Source organism: Scyliorhinus canicula, chromosome 3 (genome assembly GCF_902713615.1).
Source record: "Scyliorhinus canicula chromosome 3, sScyCan1.1, whole genome shotgun sequence".
NCBI classification, from domain to species: domain Eukaryota; kingdom Metazoa; phylum Chordata; class Chondrichthyes; order Carcharhiniformes; family Scyliorhinidae; genus Scyliorhinus; species Scyliorhinus canicula.
This window is the reverse complement of record NC_052148.1, coordinates 166,740,678-166,765,415: the sequence shown is the minus strand read 5'-3', so window position 1 is coordinate 166,765,415 and position 24,738 is coordinate 166,740,678. Positions and strand designations below refer to the sequence as shown.

At 42.2% G+C, this 24,738-nt stretch overlaps 1 protein-coding gene across 8 annotated transcripts; it reads left to right on the top strand.

The window, feature by feature from the left end:
* Nucleotides 1-181: 181 nt before the first annotated feature.
* Nucleotides 182-24,127, top strand: hnrnpdl (heterogeneous nuclear ribonucleoprotein D-like). Of its 8 annotated transcripts, XR_005460026.1 has the most exons (10): nt 182-517; nt 5,594-5,762; nt 7,056-7,217; nt 7,876-8,007; nt 20,399-20,501; nt 21,651-21,818; nt 22,338-22,453; nt 22,715-22,815; nt 23,148-23,252; nt 23,779-24,127. XR_005460026.1 is itself a non-coding variant. In XM_038791663.1 (9 exons), exons 1-8 carry the CDS (start codon nt 396-398, stop codon nt 22,799-22,801), a joined length of 1,059 nt encoding a protein of 352 aa, XP_038647591.1. In that variant the 5' UTR covers nt 184-395; the 3' UTR covers nt 22,802-22,815; nt 23,779-24,127. The 8 variants fall into 8 exon arrangements, 6 of the variants coding, with proteins under 6 accessions (XP_038647591.1, XP_038647595.1, XP_038647592.1 ...); XM_038791663.1 differs by lacking the exon at nt 23,148-23,252 and having other exon boundaries at nt 184-517; XR_005460027.1 differs by lacking the exon at nt 22,338-22,453 and having other exon boundaries at nt 191-517.
* The last annotated feature ends 611 nt before the right edge of the window (nt 24,128-24,738 follow it).

Sequence of the window (24,738 nt, the reverse complement as noted above, 5' to 3'; positions counted from 1 at the left end):
ACTTGCTGCCGTGCCCTCCTCTTGGAGCTAGCTTCCCCGCTCGGACTGCCAGAGGGAAAGAGTGAGCGCGCGAGTGAGCGGCGGGGCCGTGCAGCGCTGTCGCGCCCAGGACAGCAACACAAAGAGCCGGCCTCGTGCGATTGGGCGGCTAGCGATCACGTGCCGGCGAGTAGCAGCAGCAGCGGCGGGCGGCCGGCTGCTGCCCGGATTCCCCCCCTCCCCCTCTCACTCCCCTTCCTGCGCCGACCGCCATTTTGTAGCCAAGCAGGAGCAGCAGTCGCGGCGGCGCCAGCTCGGCCGGTTCTCAAGCAAGCAGCCCTCCAACGTCCGTGTCTCAAAAGTGACCCACCCTTCCCCCTCCGACCGACCGCCCGCCCGCCGGAGGAGAGGAACCGATGGACGCTCAGTACAGTTACAACGCGCCTTCCGCCGGCCTGATGGAGCAGAGCATGGCGGCGTCCGAGGAGTTCCCCGAAGGAGCTAAAATAAACGCCAGCAAAAACGAGGAGGACGAAGGGTGAGTGAGCAGGAGGCGGCGCCCACCTTCCCCCTCGGCCGCGGAGACAAAAGACTGGCGGGGTGCGGGGCCGGAGAAGCCCTGGGGGGCGCGTGCTCGGGATACCGGAGCCGGAGCGCGTGCTGACGGCCAAGCCCCGCCCACCCCCGGGATCCGTCTGCTTTGTGTGCAAATGTGAATAACACTGAGCCGCCTTGGGATTGCCCAGCCGCCCCCGCCTCTCCCTTTAACACCCCCTCACTTCCCTTTCCCTCTGCTTTTGTGTGGCTCAGCAACGTGGCGCAATGACTCGGCTCCCAGTGTCTGTGACCCACTTTCAGTATCTTTCTCCCGCTCCCTCTGCCTCCCCACCCGTGGCTGCTGCCTCTTTTGCTGTCAGTCCCGCCCCCCCGGTGCTACATAAAGAATATGAATCAGACAATATGGCATCGACGCTTCATTACGAGATCGAGCGCGTCTATTTAATTTTTTTTAATTTAAAAACCTAGAAAATGCTGCCGATGCTCAGCGGGTCAGACAACATCTGGGCAGGGAGAAACCGAGTTAACGTTTCCGACCTGTGGCCTTTCGTCAGAACTGGGAAAAGTTAGAAATGTAATAGGTTTTAGGGAAGGGGGAGAAGAACAAAAGGGAAGGTATGGCGAGGTGGAGCGCAGGGGGGATTGAATAAGGAAAGGTGAAAGGAAATGTAAATGGAACAAGTGAAGAAGCAAAATATACGTCCAAATGCAAATTAAAGAAATCAACAGGGACAGAACAAAATGGGGTGGCACAGTGGTTAGCACTGCTGCCTCACGGTGCCAAGGACCCGGGTTCAATTCCAGCTGTATGTGTGGTGTTTGATTGTCTGCGAGGGTTTCCTCCCACAGTCCAAAGATGTGCAGGTTAAGTGCATTGGCTATGTTAAATTGCCTCTTAGTGTCCAAAATGGTAAGTGGGGTTACGGGGATAGGGTGGAGGCTTGGATTTAAGAAGGGTGTTCTTTCCAAGGGCTGGTGGTGACTCGATGGGCCGAATGGTCGACTTCTGCAATAGATCCTATGATGTATATGATATATAGTGGTCATGGTCTAAAATTGTTGAAATCAACAGTGTACCTCGTAAAGTGCCCTGTCGAGATGAGGCGTTGTTTCTCAAGTTTACATTAAGCTTCATCTGAATGTTGGAGCATGGCAAGGGTCAGAGTGGGAGCATTGTAGAGAATTAAAATCGCAGAGAATTAAAATGACAGGAGGGAATACTGTAAAGGGCGGGGATATGTTTGGAGGTGGTGGCAGATGTGATGGAGGGGGAGAAACAGGGTGAATGGAATAGCGTCCTTGCTGGAAATTGGATGTGAGGAAATGTTATAAAGGTTGCTGTGTGGGTCCTTGAATATCGGTCGATAGCTTATCCACTGAAATGGAGGGAAGCATAGAGTTGGAGATAAACATGTGCGGATAATAGAAGGAAGCAAATTCAATGAAATTTCCCAGGTCAGAGTAAGACAAGGAGGCGGCAGCAATACAGTAGCAGGAAAAAAGCAAGGGAGTAGGACCGGAACAAAGAATGTACAGTACATCCCACAAAAAGGCAGACCGAGCTAAGGCCCGTGATTCTATTTGGCAGAAGGGAGCAGAGTTAAAGGAGAAGTTGTTCAATGTGAGAACAAGTTCAACCAGGTAGAGGAACGTGGCAATGGAATGGAACTGGTTGAGCCTCCATACAAAGAAAAAGCAGTGAGATCTCAGACTGTCTTGATGGGGAATGGAGGTGAAGAGAGATTGGATGTCCATGATACAGAGGCAAATAGGAAGAAACATGCAAATTAAATATATATATATATTTTTATTCCAACAAAATTTTCAATATTACAAAAATAACCCCAACTCAAGCCATCCAAAAAAAAAGAACCAACTCAGACCTGCCCTGGTCAGGTGTGCCCTTGAACTATCAGACTTAACCTTGCAAATAATGTGAAGGTAACCCTATGAAATGCCTCACTCCACACGTACAAACACACCCCCAAGACCAAACCCAGCTTGTCCTCCCATTTCACTCCGCTAGCTCGTCCAAGGACAGGACCTTATCCAAAAGTGAGGGAGTCGGTACCAGGGGAAAGGAAGCTCCTTGTGTACAAAATCACGCACCCAAAAGTATCTGAATACATTCCTCTCGGGAGCTGGAACTTCTTCAAAATCTCATCTAGACTGGGAAACCTTTTTAAAAATAAATTTAGAGTACCCAATTCATTTTTTCCAATTAAGGGGCAATTTAGCGTGGCCAATCCACCTACCCTGCACATCTTTTGGGTTGTGGGGGCGAAACTCACACACACAGGGGGAGAATGTGCAAACTCCACACGGACAGTGACCCAGAGCCGGGATCGAACCTGGGAGCTCAGCACCGTGAGGCAGCAGCACTAACCACTCTGCCACCATGCTGCCCTAGACTGGCAAACCTACCCTTCAGAAACATATCCCTAAACCTCTCCAACCCCTCCCTCTCCCATGCCCTGAACATTGAATCTAAACCAGATGGCACAAACTTACGGTTCCTGCAAATCAGCTTGAAAAGCAGCATAGAGGCTAATTTAAAATGTTGTCTAAATTGACTCCGTAAAGAGGTTCGACAAAAATTTTACTTGGGAAAACGGGAATGAAGTGGTTAGCACTGCAGCTCAGTGCGCTGAGGACCAGGGATCGAATCCCGGCCCTGATTCACTGTCCGTGTACGGTTTGCACATTCTCCCCATGTCTGCATGGTTTCACCCCCACAACCCAAAGATTTGCAGGCTAGGTGGATTGGTCATGCTAAATTGCCGCTTAATTGAAAAAAAACCAATTGGGTACTCAAAAGGACCCTCTGACGCAATCCAATGCACAAAACCTCTTCCATCCGCCCACATATAGAGTCCGGATCCTTAAACGACCCGCACCGTCTCAATGTTTGCTGCCCAGTAATAACACAGTAAGAAGTCTTACAACACCAGGTTAAAGTCCAACAGGTTTGTTTCAAACACGAGCTTTCGGAGCACGGCTCCTTCTTCAGGTGAATGGAAAGGCTTGTTCCAGAAATGTTTATATAGACACAGTCAGAGATGCCCCGGAATGCGAGCACCTGCAGGCAATCAAATCATCAAAGATGCAGAGAGAGAGGTAACTCCAGGTTAAAGAGGTGTGAACCTGGTTTAACCTGGTGTTGTAAGACTTCTTACTGTGCTCACCCCAGTCCAACGCCGGCATCTCCACATCAGTAATAACACAGCAGTTTAGGTAGTATCAAGCCCCTGATTGTCTATAAAAGCAAATTACTACAGATGCTGTAATCTGAAACAAAAACAGAAAATACTGGACAATCTCAGCAGGTGTGACAGCATCTTTGGAGACAGGAGGGAGCTAACATTTTGAGTCTGGATGACTCTTTGTGAAAGCTGGAAACTAGTCCTTGCCGGACAAAACAGTAGCCTCCCCAGATCCACTCCACTCAATGTTGGGTTCAACGAAAAACATTCTCTCTTAACCAGGTTTAGCTTATAGCCTGAAAAGGAGCCAAACTCCCTGAGCACCTCCATTGTCTCCCCCACATTGGAAAGTGGGTCCATGACTATAACAGTAAATCATCTGCACGTAAGGACACCCTCTATCCCCATCCGACAGGTGACGTCAACGCAATGGCTGGTGGCTCAATAGCCATGGCAAACAACATCGGAGATAATGGGCAAGCCTGCCTTGTACCCCATCTCAGTTGAATTTTATAAAATGTTTTTGAATATAAATTTAAAGCACCCACCAATTCTTCTTTTCCCAATTAAAGGGCAATTTAGTGTGGCCAATCCACTTACCCTGCACAGCACATCTTTGAGTTGTGGGGGTGAGACCCATGCAAACACAGGGAGAATGTGCAAATGTCACACGGACAGTGACCCAGGATCGAACCCGAGTACTCAGTGTCATGAGGCAATTCAGTGTCATGAGGCAGCAGTGCTAACCACTGCGCAACCATGCTACCCTGCCTATTCAGTTGAAAGTACCCCAAGCTCACGGCATTAATACAGACACTCGCGGAGGGGCCCCTATACAAAAGCTTAATCCAAGATATAAATTTTGGTCCAAAACCAAACCGCCCCAAAATCTGAGGTGTACCCCCAATTGACACACTTGAAAGCTTTTTCTGTATCCATTAAATTACTCACTTCTGGCTCAGTCACTGTGGAGGGTGACACCACCACATTCAGCAAGCAATGGGGAGAGTGCCCCCCCCCCCCCCCCCCCCCCCCCCCCCCCCCCCCCCCGGGCGATTCTCTAAATCCTCCATCTTCTCCCTCAGCTCTTTCTGTCTCCCGCATTACAGCCATCTCAGTCACCAACGAGGCCAACTACTCCTCGTGCTCCCCCACTGCTTCCTCCACTTTCTGGATTGCGTGGCCTTGGGACTCCAGCCTCTGCTCCACTCGCTCAATCCCAGATTTAAGTGGTTCCACCACTTTGGCTAGGTCTTCCAGGGCCTCTTTCCCCTCCTACTAAAACTTGTCATTAAGGAACACTGCCAACCGTCCCATCGACCACTGGGAAGACAGCGCAATCCCCTTGCCCTCAGTCTTATCCTGTGGCGCAACACAAAGACTCTCCTAATCCAGCAGTTCATTCCTTCTTGCACCACTCCTCGTCTGTGGACCCATCCACCAGCCACAACAGAGTAAAACCTTCCACAGACACTCCTGCACCTCTTGCTCTCAAAATACTTCGCCCTTCGGGTGGGGAAAAGACCAAAAATATCCGCCTTGAGCGGGAGCCACCAAATGTGCAACCGCTCACTCTGTGGTCGCATCCGGAAGTCTTGATACTTGATTTTAGGGAACATACTTGGCAGTGAAACCCAATTTTGTAATAATATATTAAGTGTTAATATATAACATTTAAATTTGAAAAAAATATGCCTCCAAAGAACTTAGAAACAAGATATGACTACTGTTGAAATAACCTTGGACAACTTCTTTTTAACTTTTATTACGTATTACTATTTGTTTAATTATAAACAGTGCATTACAATATACCAGAATTGTCAGGATCACTTTATAAATATTATTTTTCACAGGAAAATGTTCATTGGGGGTCTTAGCTGGGATACGAGCAAGAAGGATTTGACAGATTACTTGTCCAGGTTCGGTGAAGTACTGGATTGTACCATAAAGATGGATGCAGTGACAGGGCGGTCAAGAGGATTTGGTTTTGTACTATTCAGAGAACCTGCAAGCGTGGACAGGGTAAGTCAACTATCAATATTGTTAAAAATTACATCAAAATGTGTGTGCTCTTGTGATGGCCTTTGAATAAAAGTTGCATTGAGGAATGTTAACAATAGCTTGTTACAAATAGATATCTAAATAACCAACGGTGACTTTCTGAACACAAATTTAACAAAGCTGTAGAAATTTATTTTCCTCATATAATTCCAATGTTTAGTGAAATCAGTAGTTTATTTTATTAAGTATTTTGATGTCCTAGTTCAGATGTGCTACTAATCTGGTATTTGATTCAAGCCCTTGTATATGTAACCTCAATAATGTTAATCCATTCTGTGGAAGGGGAGGGGGAGCTTTATTTGTTTCCTGGGCTAGCCCATAATCATGGTGGGATGGGGGATGTTCTTGGACAACATTACATTTTAGAAATCACTTTATAATGAGTTTTTAGTAGTGACTATGCAAGAATTAGCTTGTAGAAAGCTGTCTCTGGATATTCATTGGGAGTATGCTACTTCAAATGAGTACCATAATGCAGTGATTATACCTAAATTCTTTCCACAATATGCATTATGAATTATAGATTAATTGTGAGAATTATGTACAAAACCCAATCCATTTTTGAAGATATTTGTTGTCAGCAGGGAATGATACCAAGAAGCGTGCAGTTTGTGTTCTTGTGGCACTGACCTCTGCTTTTCACCCCAGGTCATGACTCTAATTGGCAGGAAGCTAGGTGAGTAAAGAGCGGATGTGATCATTTTAAGTACACAAATGTGCTTTTTGTTATTGATCCCCGCTGGGAAAAATATATTGGATTGAGGTAGGAGTTTTTCCTATGCATCTAAATTAGACCGTTGCTGCAGAAGTTTGTACATCTTTATGGTAGAAATTTAATTAAACAAGGGGATTATTTTGGTTGCTATTTGAAATGATTGGGTAATTGTGTGAATTTACCAGAAAGTATAATTTGGTCAGTCAAGAGGTAGTAAAATGTAAAATTTCAAAGGAACCTTTATTATTACAGAAATGCTTTTCGAGCCAGGAGTAGCAGGGGCAGTATTTCTGCTTGTGTTGTAGAGAAGTGAGCACTGAACTCAAGAACTGGGACTTAAAACAGAATGGTTGAACTTCAGAGGTCACAAATTCATTTTCCCTCTCTACGTGTTACTTTATTATCACAAATACTAGAAAACATTCTCTGAAAGTTTTAAAATAAGGTTCAGAGTCGGTTATTATTTTGGTATCGAACAAGTATGTATTGTCTCTGAAAATTGTAGTTCTGGTACAGAAACTGTTCATAAATTCTTGTAGGTTTTGGAACTGAAGGAACACAAGCTGGATGGAAGGCTCATTGATCCTAAAAGAGCAAAGGCTATAAAAGGCAAAGAACCAGCTAAGAAAGTTTTTGTTGGTGGCCTAAGTCCTGATGTACCAGAAGAAATGGTTAAGGATTACTTTGGAGCGTATGGAGAGGCAAGTTAGACTTAACCTCAGTGGCAGTAAGATTTTGATGTAAACAGCCACGACTTGTACTAATTATAGCTAGTTTCTATTTTTATGGCCTGTTATAAACCTACACTGTAACTTGGATACTACTTTGCTGACATTCACAGACATACCATGCTTCTTTCCACATGCATTAATGCATTGGGAAGATGTTTACCCAAGTTTTTCTTCAACATAAATGTTGAAGCTTTACTCAAAAATTAAGACAGTAAGTAAAAGTAATGTGGATACAAAATACATGCTCTACACAGGACTATTATATTACAGATCTATTTTGTTTTGTATGAGTAATGTTACTGGCCTGCAATTAAAAGAAATGCCAGTAGGTCAGTATTTGAAAACAACACAAACATACTGTTTCATTTAAGTTTGAAATGAAAATTCAAAAAGGGTACCCAATTTTATTGTGGAAATGGGAGGAAATATTCCCTTTTAAAGTCACGGCTAAAATTATTTGATCATTCAACCATTTTACAGCACTAAATTACCACTTTATGCTGCTTAATTAGAATTTTTGTGTTTGAAAAAACATAACATTTTTAGTAGATTATAGTTTCTCTAAGTAGTGAACTGAACAAGACCGCACAAAATGTGAAGTTGCCTGAACTGTTGGTTTTGTTTATAGATCGAAGGCATTGAACTTCCGATTGACAACAAGACGAATGAACGGAGAGGTTTCTGCTTTATCACGTTTATGGAGGAAGAACCAGTAAAAAGGCTATTAGAAAACAAGTATCACAACATAGGATCCAGCAAGGTACGTCTAGAAAAGGCATCAATACAATTCAAGGTTTGGAGCATTTCGGGGTAGAACCATTTTTTCCAATTAGTGCCCTGTGTTTATATAACGGTTTGAATGTGGAGCAAGTTTCAGAATGCTTCAGAGAAGTCATCTGCGAGAGCAACAGATTTGGAGACATAGGACGAAATGTTAGAAGAGTGACCAAAACTTGGATCAGAGATTTATTTTAGGGAGGTTGTTAGGAAAGATAGGAAGATGAAAAGAAAAAGAGGGCTTTGGACAGGAAGTTCCAGAGAATGTGGTGGCCGAGTGCACTGTTGCTAATGGTGGAGCGAAGGGAATGGGGTGTGCATCATAATCTGATCAGGAACTGGCATCTTTAATTTTTCCATAGGTTGTGGGTGTCACTGGCAAAGCCAGCGTTTGTTTCCCATCCTTAATTAGCCTTGAACTGAGTAGCTTTCTAGGCCATTGCAGAGGGCAGCTAAGAGTCAACCACATTGCTGTGGGTCTGGAGTTACATGTAGGTGAGACTGGATAAGGACGGCAAATATTCTGCCTTAAAGAACATTAGTGTTCCAGTATAGCATGGCCACCATTACTGAGACCAGCTTTAAATTCCAAATTCATTAATTGAATTTAAATTCCATAAATTGGTGAGGTGGGATTTGAACTCATGTCCCCAGAACATTAATCAGGACCTCTGGATTACTAATCCAGTGACATTACCGTCTCAAGTTTGGGAGAATGCTGTAGGAGGGTAGAAAAATGATGGCAGATGAGACAATGGAAGGATTTGAAGAGAGGACAAGAATTTTAAGTAGCTAAAGGGGGAAAGGAAATTATGTTTTTAGTGTGTATAGGATTTGTATGTTGGCTTACTTAAAAAACGGGTAAGAAGGAAGGAATCACTGCTGGATCTAATAATGGGGAAAGAACCATTGCAAATCACAGAATCACACAGTGCAGAAGAATCCCTTCGGCCCATCGAGTCTGCACTGACATGTGAAAAACACCTGACTTACCTACCTAATCCTATTCATGCAGATACAACCTGCCTCCAGGTAGTGCATTCCAGTTAAGGGAAATGAGGGGGAAATATTGAAGCAATAAGTCACCACAAAATAAGGCTTCAGATCACAATTGGGAAGGACATAAGATAAAGACCAAAGTACTAGATTGGAAAAAAAGCTAATTTTAAAGGGATAAGAATGGCTCTAGGGAAATAAACAGGAAAAGAATATTAGGGCCTCACGGTAGCATGGTGGTTAGCATCAATGCTTCACAGATCCAGGGTCCCAGGTTCGATTCCCGGCCGGGTCACTGTCTGTGTGGAGTCTGCACGTCCTCCCCGTGTGTGCGTGGGTTTCCTCCGGGTGCTCCGGTTTCCTCCCACAGTCCAAAGATGTGCGGGTTAGGTGGATTGGCCATGCTAAATTGCCCGTAGTGTAAGGTTAATGGGGGGATTGTTGGGTTACGGGTATACGGGTTACGTGGGTTTAAGTGGGGTGATCATTGCTCGGCACAACATCGAGGGCCGAAGGGCCTGTTCTGTGCTGTACTGTTCTATAGAATATTGACGCCGAGATAGAACTGAGTAGGAAATATTAAAAATTGTGATCAAGTGTTCAGAAAATGTATTTTGATCAAAAAACAAGGCAAAAGAATCAATAATGTGACACTTTGTGCTGAGATCAAAATTGAACTTTAAGCAAAGGGCATCCATGAAGTAAAAAGGAAGTCTTGCATTTATATAGTACTTTTCATGACCACTAGAAGACTAAAATCACTTTACCCTTTTTGAAGTGCAGTCACAGTTGTAATGTAAAATGTGGAAGCTAATTTGCACTCAGCAAATTCACACTTTGGTAGGAAGAATGGAGTCATAAACTATTTTCTAAATGGGAAAAGACTTAGAAAATCAGACACATAAAGGGATTTAGGAGTACTAGTTCAAGATTCTCCGTGCAGGTTCAGTCGGCAGTTAGGAAGGCAAATGCAATGTTAGCATTCATGTCGAGAGGGCTAGAGGGGCTGGTTTAGCTCACTTGGCTAAATCGCTGGCTTTTAAAGCAGACCAAGCAGGCCAGCAGCACGGTTCGATTCCCGTACCGGCCTCCCCGGACAGGCGCCGGAATGTGGCGACTAGGGGCTTTTCACAGTAACTTCATTGAAGCCTACTCGTGACAATAAGCGATTTTCAGTTTCAGTACAAGAGTAGGGATGTACTTCTGAAGCTGTATAAGGCTCTGGTCAGACCCCATTCGGAGTATTGCAAGCAGTTTGGGCCTCGTATCTAAGGAAGGATGTGCTGACCTTGGAAAGGATCTAGAAGAATGAAGAGCTTGTCATATGAGGAGCGGTTGAAGACTCTGGGTTTGTACTCGTTGGAGTTTTGAAGGATGAGGGGGTATCTTATTGATACTTGCAAGATACTCCGAGGCTTACATAGAGTGGAGGTGGAGAGGATGTTTCCACTCGTAGAAAAAATTAGAACCCGAGGGCACAGTCTCAGGCTGATGGGACGATTCTGTAAAACTGAGATGAGGAGGAATTTGTCAGCGAGAGGGTGGTAAATCCGTGGAACAGTTGCCGCAGAAGGCTGTCGAGGCCAAATCAATGAGTGTCTTTAAGACAGAGATAGGTAGGTTCTTGATTCATAAGGGGATCAGGGGTTATGGGAGAAGGCAGAAGAATGGGATGAGAAACATATCAGCCACGATTGAATGGGCAGCACAGTAGCACAAGTGGATAGCACTGTGGCTTCACAGGGTTCCAGGTTTCATTCCCCGCTGGGTCACTCTGCGCGGCGTCTGCACGTTCTCCCTTTGTCTGCTTGGGTTTCCTCCAGGTGCTCCGGTTGCCTCCCACAGTCCAAAGACGTGCAGGTTAGGTGAATTAGTCATGATAAATTGCCCTTGGAGACAAAAAAGGTGAGGAGGGGTTATTGGGTTACGGGGATAGGGTGGAAGTGAGGGCTTAAGTGGGTTGGTGCAGACTCGATGGGCCGAATTGCCTCCTCCTGCACTGTATGTTCTAAGAATGGCGGAGAAGACTCGATGGGCCGAGTGGCCTAATTCTGCTTCTGTGTCTTATGGTCTTAAACAACAAGGTGATAATGAGCAGATAATCATAGTATCCCTACAGCGCAGGTGGAGGCCATTCAGCCCATTGGGTCGGCACCATCCCTCTGAAAGATCACTCCACCCAAGCCCACTCCCCATCCTATCCCAGTAATCCCTTAACCTAACCTACACATCTTTGGACTGTGGGAGGAAACCCACACAGACACTGGGAGAATGTGCAAATTCCACACAGTCACCCAAGGCTGGAGTTGAACCTTGGTCCCTGATGCTGTGAGGCTATTTTTTTAATCTTGATTGAGGCATAAAAATTTACAGAACACTGGGATAACTCCCCAGCTCTTCTTTGAAAGAGTGGCATGGGATCTTTTCAGTTCACCTTGGTTTGATGTCTCAACTAAGACAATGTCTCTGATACTGTGCACTCTTACACTACTGCACCGGAGCGTCAGCGTTCAAATTTGTTGTGAAACTTTGCACTTGGGACATGAACCTGGATTCTTGTGACTCAATGGTTAGTGTTTTCAACTGAGTCACGCTGGCACTAAATACATGGACAGCAAAAGCAATACAAAAAGTTAAGAAAAAAGATAAAAAAACAACATTTGAAAGGCAAAGAACCATGAAATTAAACTATAAATGAATATGAAAATATTATTCTACATATAAATAATTTTTTAAAAATACATCCACTAAAGGATGTGCAGTAAATTCACTTGTGAACCTTATTGAATTCTTGAAGTAAGAGTGAGAGTAGATGGGGTAAAATAGTAGATGTAATATATTTGGATTTCAAAAGGCCTTCAATAGGGTACCTCATAGTGGACTCATGGCTTAAGGTCAGAGCATACAGAATCTGGACAGGCATCAAGATGGATAGCAAGCTGGCTACAGAACAGTGGAGGTAGCTCCTCAGCCTGACAAAGATAGAAAGTAGTGCTCCATTGAGATCGGTGCTAAGACCAATTTTCACCATTGTCATGGACTTGGAAATCAGAAAACAAATAAAAAAAATTTGGGAACAGCATCAAATTAAGAGGTATAGTTGATACTGAAGAAGACCGACATATATATTTGCAGAATAGGAGTGTAATTAACAAATTAATTTCAATATAGATAAGTGTGAGGTCGCTGAGGTAGTACGTTTTGCCAGCCTAGAACGTGGAAACTATCTTCGAAAATAAGTATAATCTGGGTAGAGGAGGAAAGGGAGCTAACGTCATGTTCATAAGGTCATGTAAATTGTAAACCAAACACTGGGCTTATTTTCTATAAGGATAGAATTGAAAAACTGAAGTTATGTTAAACTTATGTAGGACCATGGTGGACTCTGCACAGTTCTTTTGTAAAAGAAAAAGGTATAAAGGAACCAGAGAAACTGCAAAAACAATTTCAAGAATGATACCAGAAGAAACTATCAGGAACAGGATGGAGTTCTTTTTGTCGGAAAAGAGAAGACAAGGGTGACCTGATAGTCTTACGGTTATGTCAGGGTTAGATAGAGTAGACTTCTTTCCACCTGTTGCTCGTTGTGCTCTCTCTTTAATTGGCTCTGTTTACAGCGGCTAATATGGTCGTCTTCCTTAATTCTAATTAAATTTGCTCAAGAGTCGCCAGGTATCTTTCTATACCGCCACAAGGTTCAAAACCGAATACTGATCAAAGACCAGTTAGTAAGTTCGAAATCAATGCTCATTTATTTACACACAGTCAATTATACTCATGCACAAACTCTACCAACTAAACTATCACCACTACTAAAGCCTATACTTAGCTTCAGGCGCCCACTCAGTCAGAGGAACAATGGCCATTGTCCGGTTCTGAGGCTGCTGGGGTCGAGCTGGTGCGGAATGGTAGCTAGGAGTGTCTATCTCGTAGCGTGCGTTGACTTTGGACTTGCTCTGGTGCAGCTGCTAGGCAGGTCTCTCGTCGCTGAGAGCCAAGGCCAAGAGAGCGATTCTCTCTTGGGGGCTTCTTCTTATACCCAAAAGGGGCTTCGCGCGTTTTTGGGCGGGCCTTGAACTTGGTCCCAATTAATTGGACCGTATCTTGATCATTGGTATCGATTTCCTCCAATAAAGGGGTGGGTGCCCTGATTGCTGGGCGGGTCCTAGATGGCCGTTGGCCTGCTTTGTTCTCGTCTCCTCTGGCGCCAGGGTGTATGCTTTAGTATCGTTAACCTAAATGTTACTCTTTTGTCCCCGGAGATGGCTCATTAATATGGTAATGGCTTTGCAGTATCGGCCTTGTCTGGGAGCTACAGCTCCAATCAACAGACAAACTTTGCACCTGCTTGTTTTCTCAGCATTGTCCATTTTCCCTGCATTCTTTGAAAAGTGTCCATTTTGTAATTGGGACGTGGCCACCCCAGGTAGCTACACACCCTTGTGGAGTCCAAAACTAGGGATAATAAATAAAGATGGCCACCAATAAATCCAGTATGAAATTCAGGACGGACTTTTTTCTCAGAAAGTTAGAATGTGGAACTAATCGAGGCAGGGAGCATAAATACATCTCTTGGAAGGCCATATGAAATGCATAGGAAGAATGATATAGAAGATTAATGATCGAATGGGAAGCAACTCGTGTGAAGCATGTAACCGCAGTCCAAATGGCCTATTTCTGTGCTGTACATTCTGTAATTTAATAATTGGGGCTTTGGGAGGGTTGGAAACCAATCTTAACAATGCAGATGAGAGAGAATAGATACGGCTAGGATGGTGCAGGAAAGGAGAGAGACCAACAACAATTTTGGATGAGCTGTAGTTTATGGAGTCTGCAAAGTTTGAGCATGTCTGCGTTTTTAATATCCCATTCTTTGTTGAAACTCTCCTTTCAGGATCCTTTTTACTTATGTTTTGCAGAGTGCTCCTAAACCCAATTGGAAATATTTTTTTTTCTATAAATTTAGATTACCCAATTATTTTTTCCAATTAAGGGGCAATTTAGTGTGGCCAATCCACCTACTGTGCACATTTTTAGGTTGTGGGGGCGAAACCCACGCAGACACGGGGAGAATGTGCAAACTCCACACGGACAGTGACCCAGAGCCGGGATCGAACCTGGGACCTCAGCACCATGAGGCGGTTGTGCTAACCACTAGGCCACCGTGCTGCCCCCAATTGGAAATATTAATTGAGGGTTTTTCAAAAGCTTTTGTTTACTTCCTTCCCCATATAGTTATTTTATACATTTTGAAGAATCTCTTTTCAAGGCTGAAAGGCCCAAAATTCTGTGCCAGCTAAAGGCACCTCTGGGGGGGGGGGGGGGGAAGGAATGAAAATTCCAGTTTCAAATGGCGAGAGAAATGATTAAATCCTTTGTTGGGCTTAATCCTGTATCTCCTTGCACATTCTCCCCGTGTCTGCGTGGGTCTCACCCTCACAACCCAAATATGTGCAGGTTGGGTGGATTGGCCACGCTAAATTACCCCTTAATTGGAAAAGTATCTCCTGTGTTACTTGCACATCTCCAATTAAATTGCCAGATGCAAGACCAAAATCGCTTTAGCGCTATTTGTTAGTAAACACAGATTCCTGGTGATGAACCAGTTGTCTGAAATTACTGTTTTTGATATTTTTAATTGCAAATATATCCAGTCTTGAGATAAAAGATAGATGGATATTCAGCCTACTTTAGTTCATACATCCTGAGACTCCATAGTCCTTCTATTGTAGCATCCAGTTGTTTCTTAAATTACTCTTTCTTAAATTATTTTCAACATCCCATGTGTTGATCACGTCATAGAACATAGAACAGTACAGCACAGAACAGGCCCTTCGGCCCTCAATGTTGTGCCGAGCCATGATCACCCTACTCAAACCCACATATCCAGCCTATACCCGTAACCCAACAACCCCCCCCCCCTTAACCTTACTTTTTTATTAGGACACTACGGGCAATTTAGCATGGCCAATCCACCTAACCCGCACATCTTTGGACTGTGGGAGGAAACCGGAGCACCCGGATGTGAAGGGTTTTACCCCATGCTCCATTTAGCACTCATAATAACTTGGTTTGAAGTAACTTTAGGATTTTCGTAAAGTAACACATTTCATCTTGTATAGCACAGATGACTATCTCTTGGTCATCTATTGCATTTTACCAGTCTTTCTACATAGAATCCTTACTGTGCAGAATGAGGCCACTCGGCCCATCGAGTCTGCACCAACCCTCCGAAAGAGTACTTTACCTAAACCCACTCCCCGTGTAATCCAGTGCATCGATCATGCTCAATCCACCTAACCTGCACATCTTTGGATTTTGGGAGGAAACTGAAGCACCCGGGGGAAATCCACACAGACACCGGGAGAACATGCAAACTCCACACAGTCACCCAAGCCTGGAATCGACCTGGGTCCCTGGCGCTGTGAGGCAGCAGTGCCAACTGTAGTGATATGTATAATGTAGGGAGTGTAAAGGGTTACAAGATGATGTTCATGTATCTCAACACTAGATGGCACTGCAGAGTAGCCATATAAATATACTGTGACTTGAGAAGGTGTTAATGGCAGGTAAAGATAGGTTGTTCGTTATATGAGAGAGAGATCAGACAGCATAGTTAGATATTATAGATTTCTGTAGCATTTTTAATAGTTATTTTCTTCGTTATTACTTAGTAAGCTGTGTGAATCATTTAAAGGAGTGTAAATAAACTAGCTTTGTTTGAAATACATAGTTTGATGTTCTTTGTCAGCACTACGACTTTAGCCATCTTGAGGGACTCAACAGATCATCGCACCAACCACTTGGCATAGAACTCGAGTTCTAGTGATTAGCTTTATACTTTATTAGACTGTTTTCAACCTTCTTTCCCTCTATCTCGGTAACCAAAACTAGGACAAATTGTGGGCTAATCAGAACACTGTACAGTTTTATCATGACTTCCTCAGATATGTATGCTGATCCTTTGACTATATAGTCCTGCATTTATTTGGTTTGTTGATGCTATTCTATAATGGCTGAACACGTCATCATCTATTTTTGGGTCTGTTTCAACTTCATCCATAGCTGTTGGCACCTCCAGCGTCCAGTGACAAGCTTATCATGTCTGTCAATGTCTCCCAACTTCTCGAGAGGAAATAATTTCTAGCTTTCCTTGGTGGTTTGCACTGAACTCTCGTGTGCATGTCTAGGCTTTCTATGTCATTAATTCTATTTGGATCATTTATCTTTAGGGGAGGACATGTTGACTATCTTACTTTGTGAACACTTGAATTAAATCATATTTTCCATGTTTGTTTGCATTTTTTTTTTACAAAAATGTATGATTTTCCCACTTCTCAAGTTGTCCTTTTTACAGAGAACTGAGAATTTATTTTCTGTGCTGCTAAGATTTCTCAAGTCTCTGCATCTCTGATAACCCGTTTAACGTGTCTGTCTATTCCTATATTTTTCTCCGTTAATGGCACAGCAGCACAGTGGTTAGCACTGTTGCTTCACAGCGCCAGGGACCCAGGTTCGATTCCCGGCTTGGGTCACTGTCTGCATGTTCTCCCCATGTCTGCGTGGGTTTGCTCCGGTTTCCTCCCACAAGTCCTGAAAGACGTGCTGTTAGGTGAATTGGACATTCTGAATTCTCCCTCTGTACCAAACAGGCACCAACGTGTGGCGACTAGGGGATTTTCACAGTAACTTCATTGTGGTGTTGATATAAGCCTACTTGTGACAATAATAAATTTTATTATGATTATTATTTCCTTTGCCCATGTATGATTTCTGAGTTTTATTTCTTCCTGCTTCATTTAATTGTCATTTATTAATTTAGGGTCTCATTTGTTTATTCTACATTTGCTGATTCTAATTGTTTCTTATGCAAGCTCAGCATCTTGATTTTAAAGATGCTCAGCTTATCATCTATTAAAATGTTGGACAAAACTGTTAATCAGTTTGCCTAAACCATTATCTTGTTATACTGTACCTGGCTCCTGGTCCTTGCTCTTTCTGAATTCCAAGTCATACAAGAGTTGGGCCATTATATTGGTCCTGTGCCTGTGACTTTCCATTTCCTATGTTGTCTGGGTCACTTAACAATAACCAAATCAGGATCAGCTCTGCTGTTCATGGCTTTCCTGACACTAAATCAGATACTGCACAAAATCCAAACTATTTGGGTGTCCCCAATTTATATTTGATTTGTTAAAATTGTACATTAAAATAACCTTCCTGTTTACCACGTATCTTTCTAAATCTCAATTTCTAAATCAAAATCTTAAAGCAAATACTTCTGGTGAGCGGTGGTGTGCACAAAATGTTTTTGCCTTTTTTTGCATTAAACATACTTAACCTCATTAGTTCATTGTGTAATTTTTCACCTCCCACAGTATCCTTCATAATTAACCTACTAATTGTCTCTGCATAGTTACACCACCTTTTCCTTTCTATTTTCTGATCCCACTATATGAATGCCATCATTTATTGCCATCAGCTAGGTTTCTGATATTGCTGCTACATCATAGTTCCCTGCAGAGCCCGATTTTAACATTTTATTCCTAATGCTGTAAGTGTTACTATGTGTGTGTATATATCTGGTTCAAATGAGCCTGCCTGTTTTCCCTCTGGTTCAGGTATACCCGAGTTTAGAACTGAAACTTCATCACCAGATTGCCAGCGAGTTATTTCCAAACTCTGTTTTCTTGGTGGACGCCCCTTCTTTTGCAAACAGGTATATTAGAGAGTGACATTTTGCATCCATTATCTTTGAGGTAGTTCTCCCTGTGTCTGTGTGGGTCTCACCCCCACAACCTAATGATGTGCAGTGTAGGTGGATTGGCAATGCTAAATTGTCCCTTAAGGGGTGGCACAGTGGTTAGCATTGCTGCCGACGGCGCTGAGGACCTGGATCACTGTCCGTGTGGAGTTTGCACATTCTCCCCGTGTCTGTGGGTTTCACCCCCACAACCCAAAGATGTGCAGGATAGGCGGATTGGCCACGCTAAAATTGCCCCTTAGTTGGAAAAAATAATTGGGTACTCTAAATTTAAAAAAAAAAATTGTCCCTTAATTGGGGGGCAAAAAAGAATTGGACACCTTAAATTTATTTTTAAAATAATTAGCATAAATGACTACTAGGGCTTCTATATTCTTTCAATGTTGTTTTGTCCACCCACCACTGGGTGTCTATATTCTCTTCTAACTTTTCATACATGATGCTCCAGTTGCAGATGGACAACGCTATTCTGCGGATATTGTCAGTACGATGCATTCCTCTTCCCTGAAAATCTCTAACTAATCTGCCTTTCGATCTGCATATTTATATCCGGTATATTCTCTTTTTGTTATCTCCTGAGACTTTGTTTCCATTGGCATTTTTGGTGGTGCCTGGTATCTGCATTTGCAATCTGAATATCTTCACAGGTTTCTTTGCTTTTCCTGCTGCTTATGACCTTCAGCTGTCTAATATCCAATTTCCTTGATTTTCTGTGTCACTTTTGTCTCTTTCTTGGCACCCTTGTTGTCGTGGTTGTCTCTGGTTCTGATTCCTGATGACTTTCTTCTGAGGTCGACTGCCAGCTCAGCCATTTCAGCTGTTGCCACGCTGATGATCCATAAATTGGGATGTTTTAAAGATCTAACCTGCTTACGACTCTATATTCAGATAGTTTTGTGCAATTTTTGAGAGGTTTGCAATGCTTTCTGTATCTTGAGTTTTCATGAAATCTAACTATCCTCTTGTAATGCCTTTCCTCTAAGAACTAGCCCTGCTATTTCATTCCTCTTGCTAGGTTGGCAGTGGAATTCTTGTGCTTATTCCCATGTGCAACTTAGCCTGGCGGTTTTGCTGATATGTCGGCCTACGCCTTGGCAGTGCAGCCACCATTGTGAATGATGTTGTGGATGATGAACTTGGCTCTGCGGTGCAGGCTATTGGTGCTCACTTTGATCAACTGCTAAATATCCTTGAGAGAGTAGTGGAAGCGGAGAAGAGAATCCTATTACTCGATGGAGCAATTTCCCTGGTGGGGATTCTCCTTCAGTCCTTGAAAATCCTGCTGCATGGTATGCCGTTTATCCTGTCTGACTTCAGGAGTTGGGGCCAGACAGAGTTGTCTGTGTAACCAGTCTCTTGAGGAAAGCAGTTACCAGCCGAATTTGAGAGTTGGCTACCATGCTTTTGCAATCTTGATTTGAAGGCTGGCATTTCAAGTTCGACAGAACACATTGTATCCGGTCTTCGAGGCCTGGGGTCGGTCGGAGAACCTGACCACTGGTCTTGCGTTGTCTAATCCTCTGCTCGTCGTGAGGTGTTGGAGGAGGCTGGGCTCGACGGATCGTCGCCTCCTGCCAGGCCCTAGGTTTCTTGCTACCTGGGTGTTGGTACGATGGTGTAGTGGAGGTGAAGGCGCTTTCTTTGATGGAACTTTGGAGGGATTTTGAACCTTGCTCAATGATCCTGCCATGGCTTTGGCCTTTCCAAATCCCGTAGATGGTGTTATTATCCTGCAGTTCAGCAATAAACCTGAACTTTTGGGGTAGCATGCGGCGCAGTGGTTAGCACTAGGACTATGGCGCTGAGGACCCGGGGTGGAATCCCGGCCGTGGGTCACTGTCCGTGTGGAGTTTGCACATTCTCCTCATGTCTGCGTGGATTTCGCGCCCACAACCCAAAGATGTACAGGTTAGGTGGATTGGCCACGCTAAATTGAACCCTTAATTGGAAAACAAAACTACTGGGTACTCTAAAATAAAATAAAAAACTGAACTTTATTCCCTTGTGATTATGTCGTTGATTTGAAGTTACTGCCATTTTTCCCTGACAAGGGTGTATGATATATTGGATATGAATTGGACATTGTGAATTCTCCCACTGTGTACCCGAACAGGCACCGGAATGTGGTGACTAGGGGGTTTTCACAGTAACTTCATTGCAGTGTTAATGGAAGCTTACTTGTGACAATAAAGATTATTATTATTAAATAAAAGCAGACTATTTCCAGTAGTTGAAGTACTAAAGATATAGGATTAAATGAAATAGGCTTAGAACAAAGTACAGTAGAGGCAATTTGAACTCTTTCCACCCGTGGCAAGTAAACACTGATACAGACAGATTGGGTTGAAACATCTGTTTCAGTGAATTTCTATGTAGTGACTGTCATCCAGTCTTAGCTTTTTAATAAATAGTGAATATTTCTGAGAATTTCTCTGTATGGATGTGGGTCTGTTTATCCTTGCATTAAATGTTCTATGTTAAATCTCTCACTGATAAATGTGACAGGTACACTAAGAATCACACCATTTTTGTATTCGCCACACATTAAAATGGACTGTTTAGGAACATCTACTTTGTAGATTCTTTGAACCAAATGTTTCTCCACTTTTCACAGTGTGAAATTAAAGTGGCACAACCGAAGGAGGTCTACAGGCAACAACAGCAACGAGGAGGCAGAGGTGGAGGTGGGTTTGGTGGAGGAGGTCGTGGTAGAGGGGGTAAGTTAATTTCCTGACGAGTGGGTTTTGAACATGAAATGGTTTCTTTACTGGAACAGTAAAGGAATTCATAGCTAGGTGATTATCGGTTTATCCGGTTAACCTTTTCCCACTTGTTCAATGGGGATTCAGTCTGGTTCTGACTGTTGGGTGGGAAAGAGTTAAAATGCATGGTCTTGAAGAATGGTATGACATTACTTTATTAAATGTCATAGCTGTGAAGAGGTCTTTACTGCATATCTGTTAGGTAATCTATATAGGATTTTGTTTGCAACTTTTTAGTTGTGGAAGAGTATGCTCAGAGGTGTTGTCTGTACACCAAACCTATCTTGCAAGGCTTGTTTACAAGGAATGGGAGAAATAAAAGCCCAGGGCAGTAGTGATACTTCAGGTAATTGTTATGCCTGTTGGCTATTAACCTGACTTACTGCAATGATCCTTCCAGTTTTCTATGCATGACACGACATGTCTCTGGCCTTCACCTATCTATATTATACACTATGATTCAGGGGTTTTAGGTCAGTTGGGGATGAAAAGTACTAACAATACAATTGTAGTTATCTTGAACCTGATTTGTATCCTAGTGGGCTTATTTTTATTTAACAACTTCAGGAGAAAAATATTATGCAGCTCCTGTTCAGAAACCTTCATCCTTTTAATAATTGGTCAATCATAAGCATTTTCCACAATTCTGTCAAACTGTAATTATACACTTTTATTGGTTACTCTACAATTTTCAAATACAGTGCAGAAAATATTGCTGGAATTTCATTTTTTTCTCTTCTAGATATTTGCAGCTTCGCCTCAACATTTTCCCTAAATCCAGGAGCAAAGTAAATAGTTAAATGAATATTTATGAAGTTCTTGTTCTGTCTTGGGGAATATGCCTTCATATCCAAACATTTTAGGATTGATAAATGACACTCATTTATTACATACACAAAATTTCTCTTGTGCAGACTTTCCATTTCTTTGTAGGGAAAGCTCCTGCAAATTTTCTAGGGTTTAGCACAGGATACAATAAGTACTGGGTTGCAGGCTTCATCACTTGTGATGGTTTTAGGTCACACATTTCCTCTTGTAGACGTTCCAGGTTGTTGCATGTCTTCGAACAAACTCCAAATTGTTTGTATTGCTATCTTTTCCTAGGACAAAATCAGAACTGGAACCAGGGATACAACAGCTACTGGAATCAAGGTTATAGTAGTTACAACAATGGCTATAGCAATCCAGGTTACAATGGATATGGAGGTTATGATTACTCTGGGTATAACTACAACAACTACGGATATGCTCCAGAATATGATACCTACAATAGTAAGTTACAGCATTTGGCTAAATGGCTGGTAACAGTTTTTGTGAAGTGGTAAGATATTGCAGACATGTTAATAAACTGTTGAAAGGCCTCAAATTATATTTATTGTCTGAAAGTGTTGTAACAAAGAAATCGAAACATTTTGAACAAGAATCTTTTTATGGGAGAGGTGTTAAAGCTTTGTAGCCCCTCTGATATCTCTTCCATTTCTTAGAGCGGTTGGTTAAGCACCATTTTAGCTTTGCTGTTTATTTAACTACCTGAAGTCTGCATGTTATTTCTGATGACACCACATTGGTGTCCTTCAAGGTGCTTCATCTATAGATAGATTGAATTGGCCAGAAAACATTTGGACCTAAACTTCTGTAAAGGATTAAGGTAGTGGAACCGGCTTGTTTTATGTTTGGAAGCTTTTTGTTATTACCCATGATAAGTGGAGTGTTTAGCCAGCTTTTGTCCAGGTAACAGCGTTTCCATCTTGGAGAGGAGGAAAAACTAACATTACTCATATCTCCTCGTAGCAAATGTGCCTCCTGATGGTCAATCAAGGAGCGGCATTGATGGTCGTGGAGAAGTCTGCGGCCTGGACTGCCTCACCCTCTCTGCTGAAGGAGGCTGTTTAGAGGCAAGTGGCCAGGTGGGTAAAATTATAGGGGTGAAAGAAGAGAATAGGATACGGCGTAAATCAAAATGAGCTTTTACCCGTTTTCTGCAACCTGCAGAAAATCAAACTTTGGTACTGAAACTCATATTTCTGTCCAGGTATATTACTAAGTTAGGCCAAAGCTGTTATAATGATTTAAATTAGTAAATGGGCCACTTGTATGTTTTGTAATTTTGTGTATATGTAGATATACAAATTGCATGTTAAACTTGTAAAATCCAATCGCTTTGACAGGTCAGCAGAGCAGCTATGGAAAGGCATCTAGAGGTGCAGGCAGTCACCAGAATAACTACCAACCATACTAAAGAAAAATTGATATAGTTATTTCACTGCAGGTATGTAACAGATCTTGTTGCAGCTAATGGAGGAAAAAAGAACATTTAAATAATTTGCCAGTGTATGTTTTTAAATATGTAAAATGTCAGATTTTGTAAAATAAATTTTGGTTTAAGCACTGAACATCAGGTAACCTTAAGAGTTTTCACTTGAAGAGATTTGCAGCTTTTTATAACAGGAGGTGTTAAAGGTCTGAGGGATTAACACTTTTTAACAAGTCTGTAAATTTAACAGGTAAAGTACTGCTAATGGGTGCAAATAAAGGACCCAGCAAGACGAAAGAAAAAGTTGCCTTCTAACTCTGACATTATACCTTGTTTGTACCCGCCAGCGGGAACTTCATTGCAGGACACGTGTCACCCTGACCACACGATTCTCTTGGGGCCGCGCATTGCGGACAGAACGTGAGGTGTGCTCGTGAAAATGCTGCCCTGTGGTATGGTCTCTTCAAACATCATGTATCAACGTTAAAGATAAACTGGAAAACTTCAGCCTTTGTCTTCAGTCATCTTTGCATATATATATATATATATATATTCATATATATATAACATTGGCTAAACATTTCTTACAGGCATTTTAAAAATGTATAATGACTTCTTACTGCATAATTAATTCAGTACTCTTTATTTGGTAACATCTTGTATTTCAGTTATGGATCTGCAGTGTGGTAATTTTTTTATTTAAAAAGTTAAATGATAATGCTGTTTTATTTTTCTTTGTAGCTCAGTAGTGAAAACTACAAATGATAACCAAACAACATCAAGCAAGCTGTAGTATATTTTGGTTTGACTGGGTTAAATGTGTCAGACTTGATAAAACCAGGTCTGATGTCATTAGATTTGCTGCAGTAAAATGCTTTCCAGTGCAGCACCTTGAAGTATTGGCCAGTGTGTGTTATAATCTTGTGTGAAACTTTGTGAGCTTCTTTCCTGTCCTAAAACATGTTTATTCTCTCCTAGGTGGAGAAACGGAGGTATAAACATCAATGTAGCAGAACAGCATGTCAAGAGGAAATGTTAAATCTGAAAGCATCTTTGTTTCCCTTTTGGGACTTTTTTTCTACCACATTAGATCTGAAATCAACATCTTTTTGTGTCCCAAATGTATATAGCATCTAAACATTTTTTTATGTTGTAGTTACTTTGCTTTGTACAACTTAAGCGCATTCCTTAACTTGTGTACTGTGATAGTATATAATAAAATTGCTACTAACTGGTGATGCAACACTTGTTTGTTGACGTACCTGTTGTATGTGATACACTGCAACTGTTGCTGAAATAAAATTGAGTATGAATGCTCAAATATTAATTGTTGTGTTCTACATGACCATGTACTTATCTGATTGGACGTTGAGGAAAAATAGGCTTGCATTACAATGAGATAGGGGTGCAGAGTGTCCTTGATTATAGATAAAGTAAATAGATTTCCTATTGAAATTTAGTTGCTCAGATCTGTGTGTATTTAGGCTCATGCGTGTGAAAAAAATTTAAATTTATAATATGAAATGATGTCCTCTAATTTAGTTGATATTATTTACACATTCTCTAAAATACAAACATTGCCAACATGTGTGAAAGATCTGAAAGTTAGCTTATTGAGATTGGGTTCATCCTCCTGTATACTTTACTTCTCTGCCGCCCTCCCCAGAGTAAGTCTTAATTCCATTTAATAATTTGAAGCCCTTTGCAAGGGCTATCCTGGAGTTAAGTTTGTGGAAACTTGTGCTCTTTTACCCTGTTATTAATAAGTGAATAAATGAGAGTTGCCAAATTCACATTCATTGAAATGTTTGCTTAGCAACCTCAATGGAGCTGAAGACTAAAACTATATTATATAGTCATAATCAAGCTTCAAACCATGTAGCTAGTTATCGTGGATGTCACTAATTTGTGTCCAAACATATACTTAATTTGTGTTAA

Excerpts from the sequence above, each read along its gene's own strand:
- hnrnpdl (XM_038791663.1), top strand. The coding sequence starts at position 396 with ATGGACGCTCAGTACAGTTACAACGCGCCTTCCGCCGGCCTGATGGAG. Across the intron at positions 8,008-20,398 it reads ACAACATAGGATCCAGCAAG|TGTGAAATTAAAGTGGCACA; the intron begins GTACGTCTAGAA and ends CACTTTTCACAG. Across the intron at positions 22,454-22,714 it reads GTTTAGAGGCAAGTGGCCAG|GTCAGCAGAGCAGCTATGGA; the intron begins GTGGGTAAAATT and ends TCGCTTTGACAG.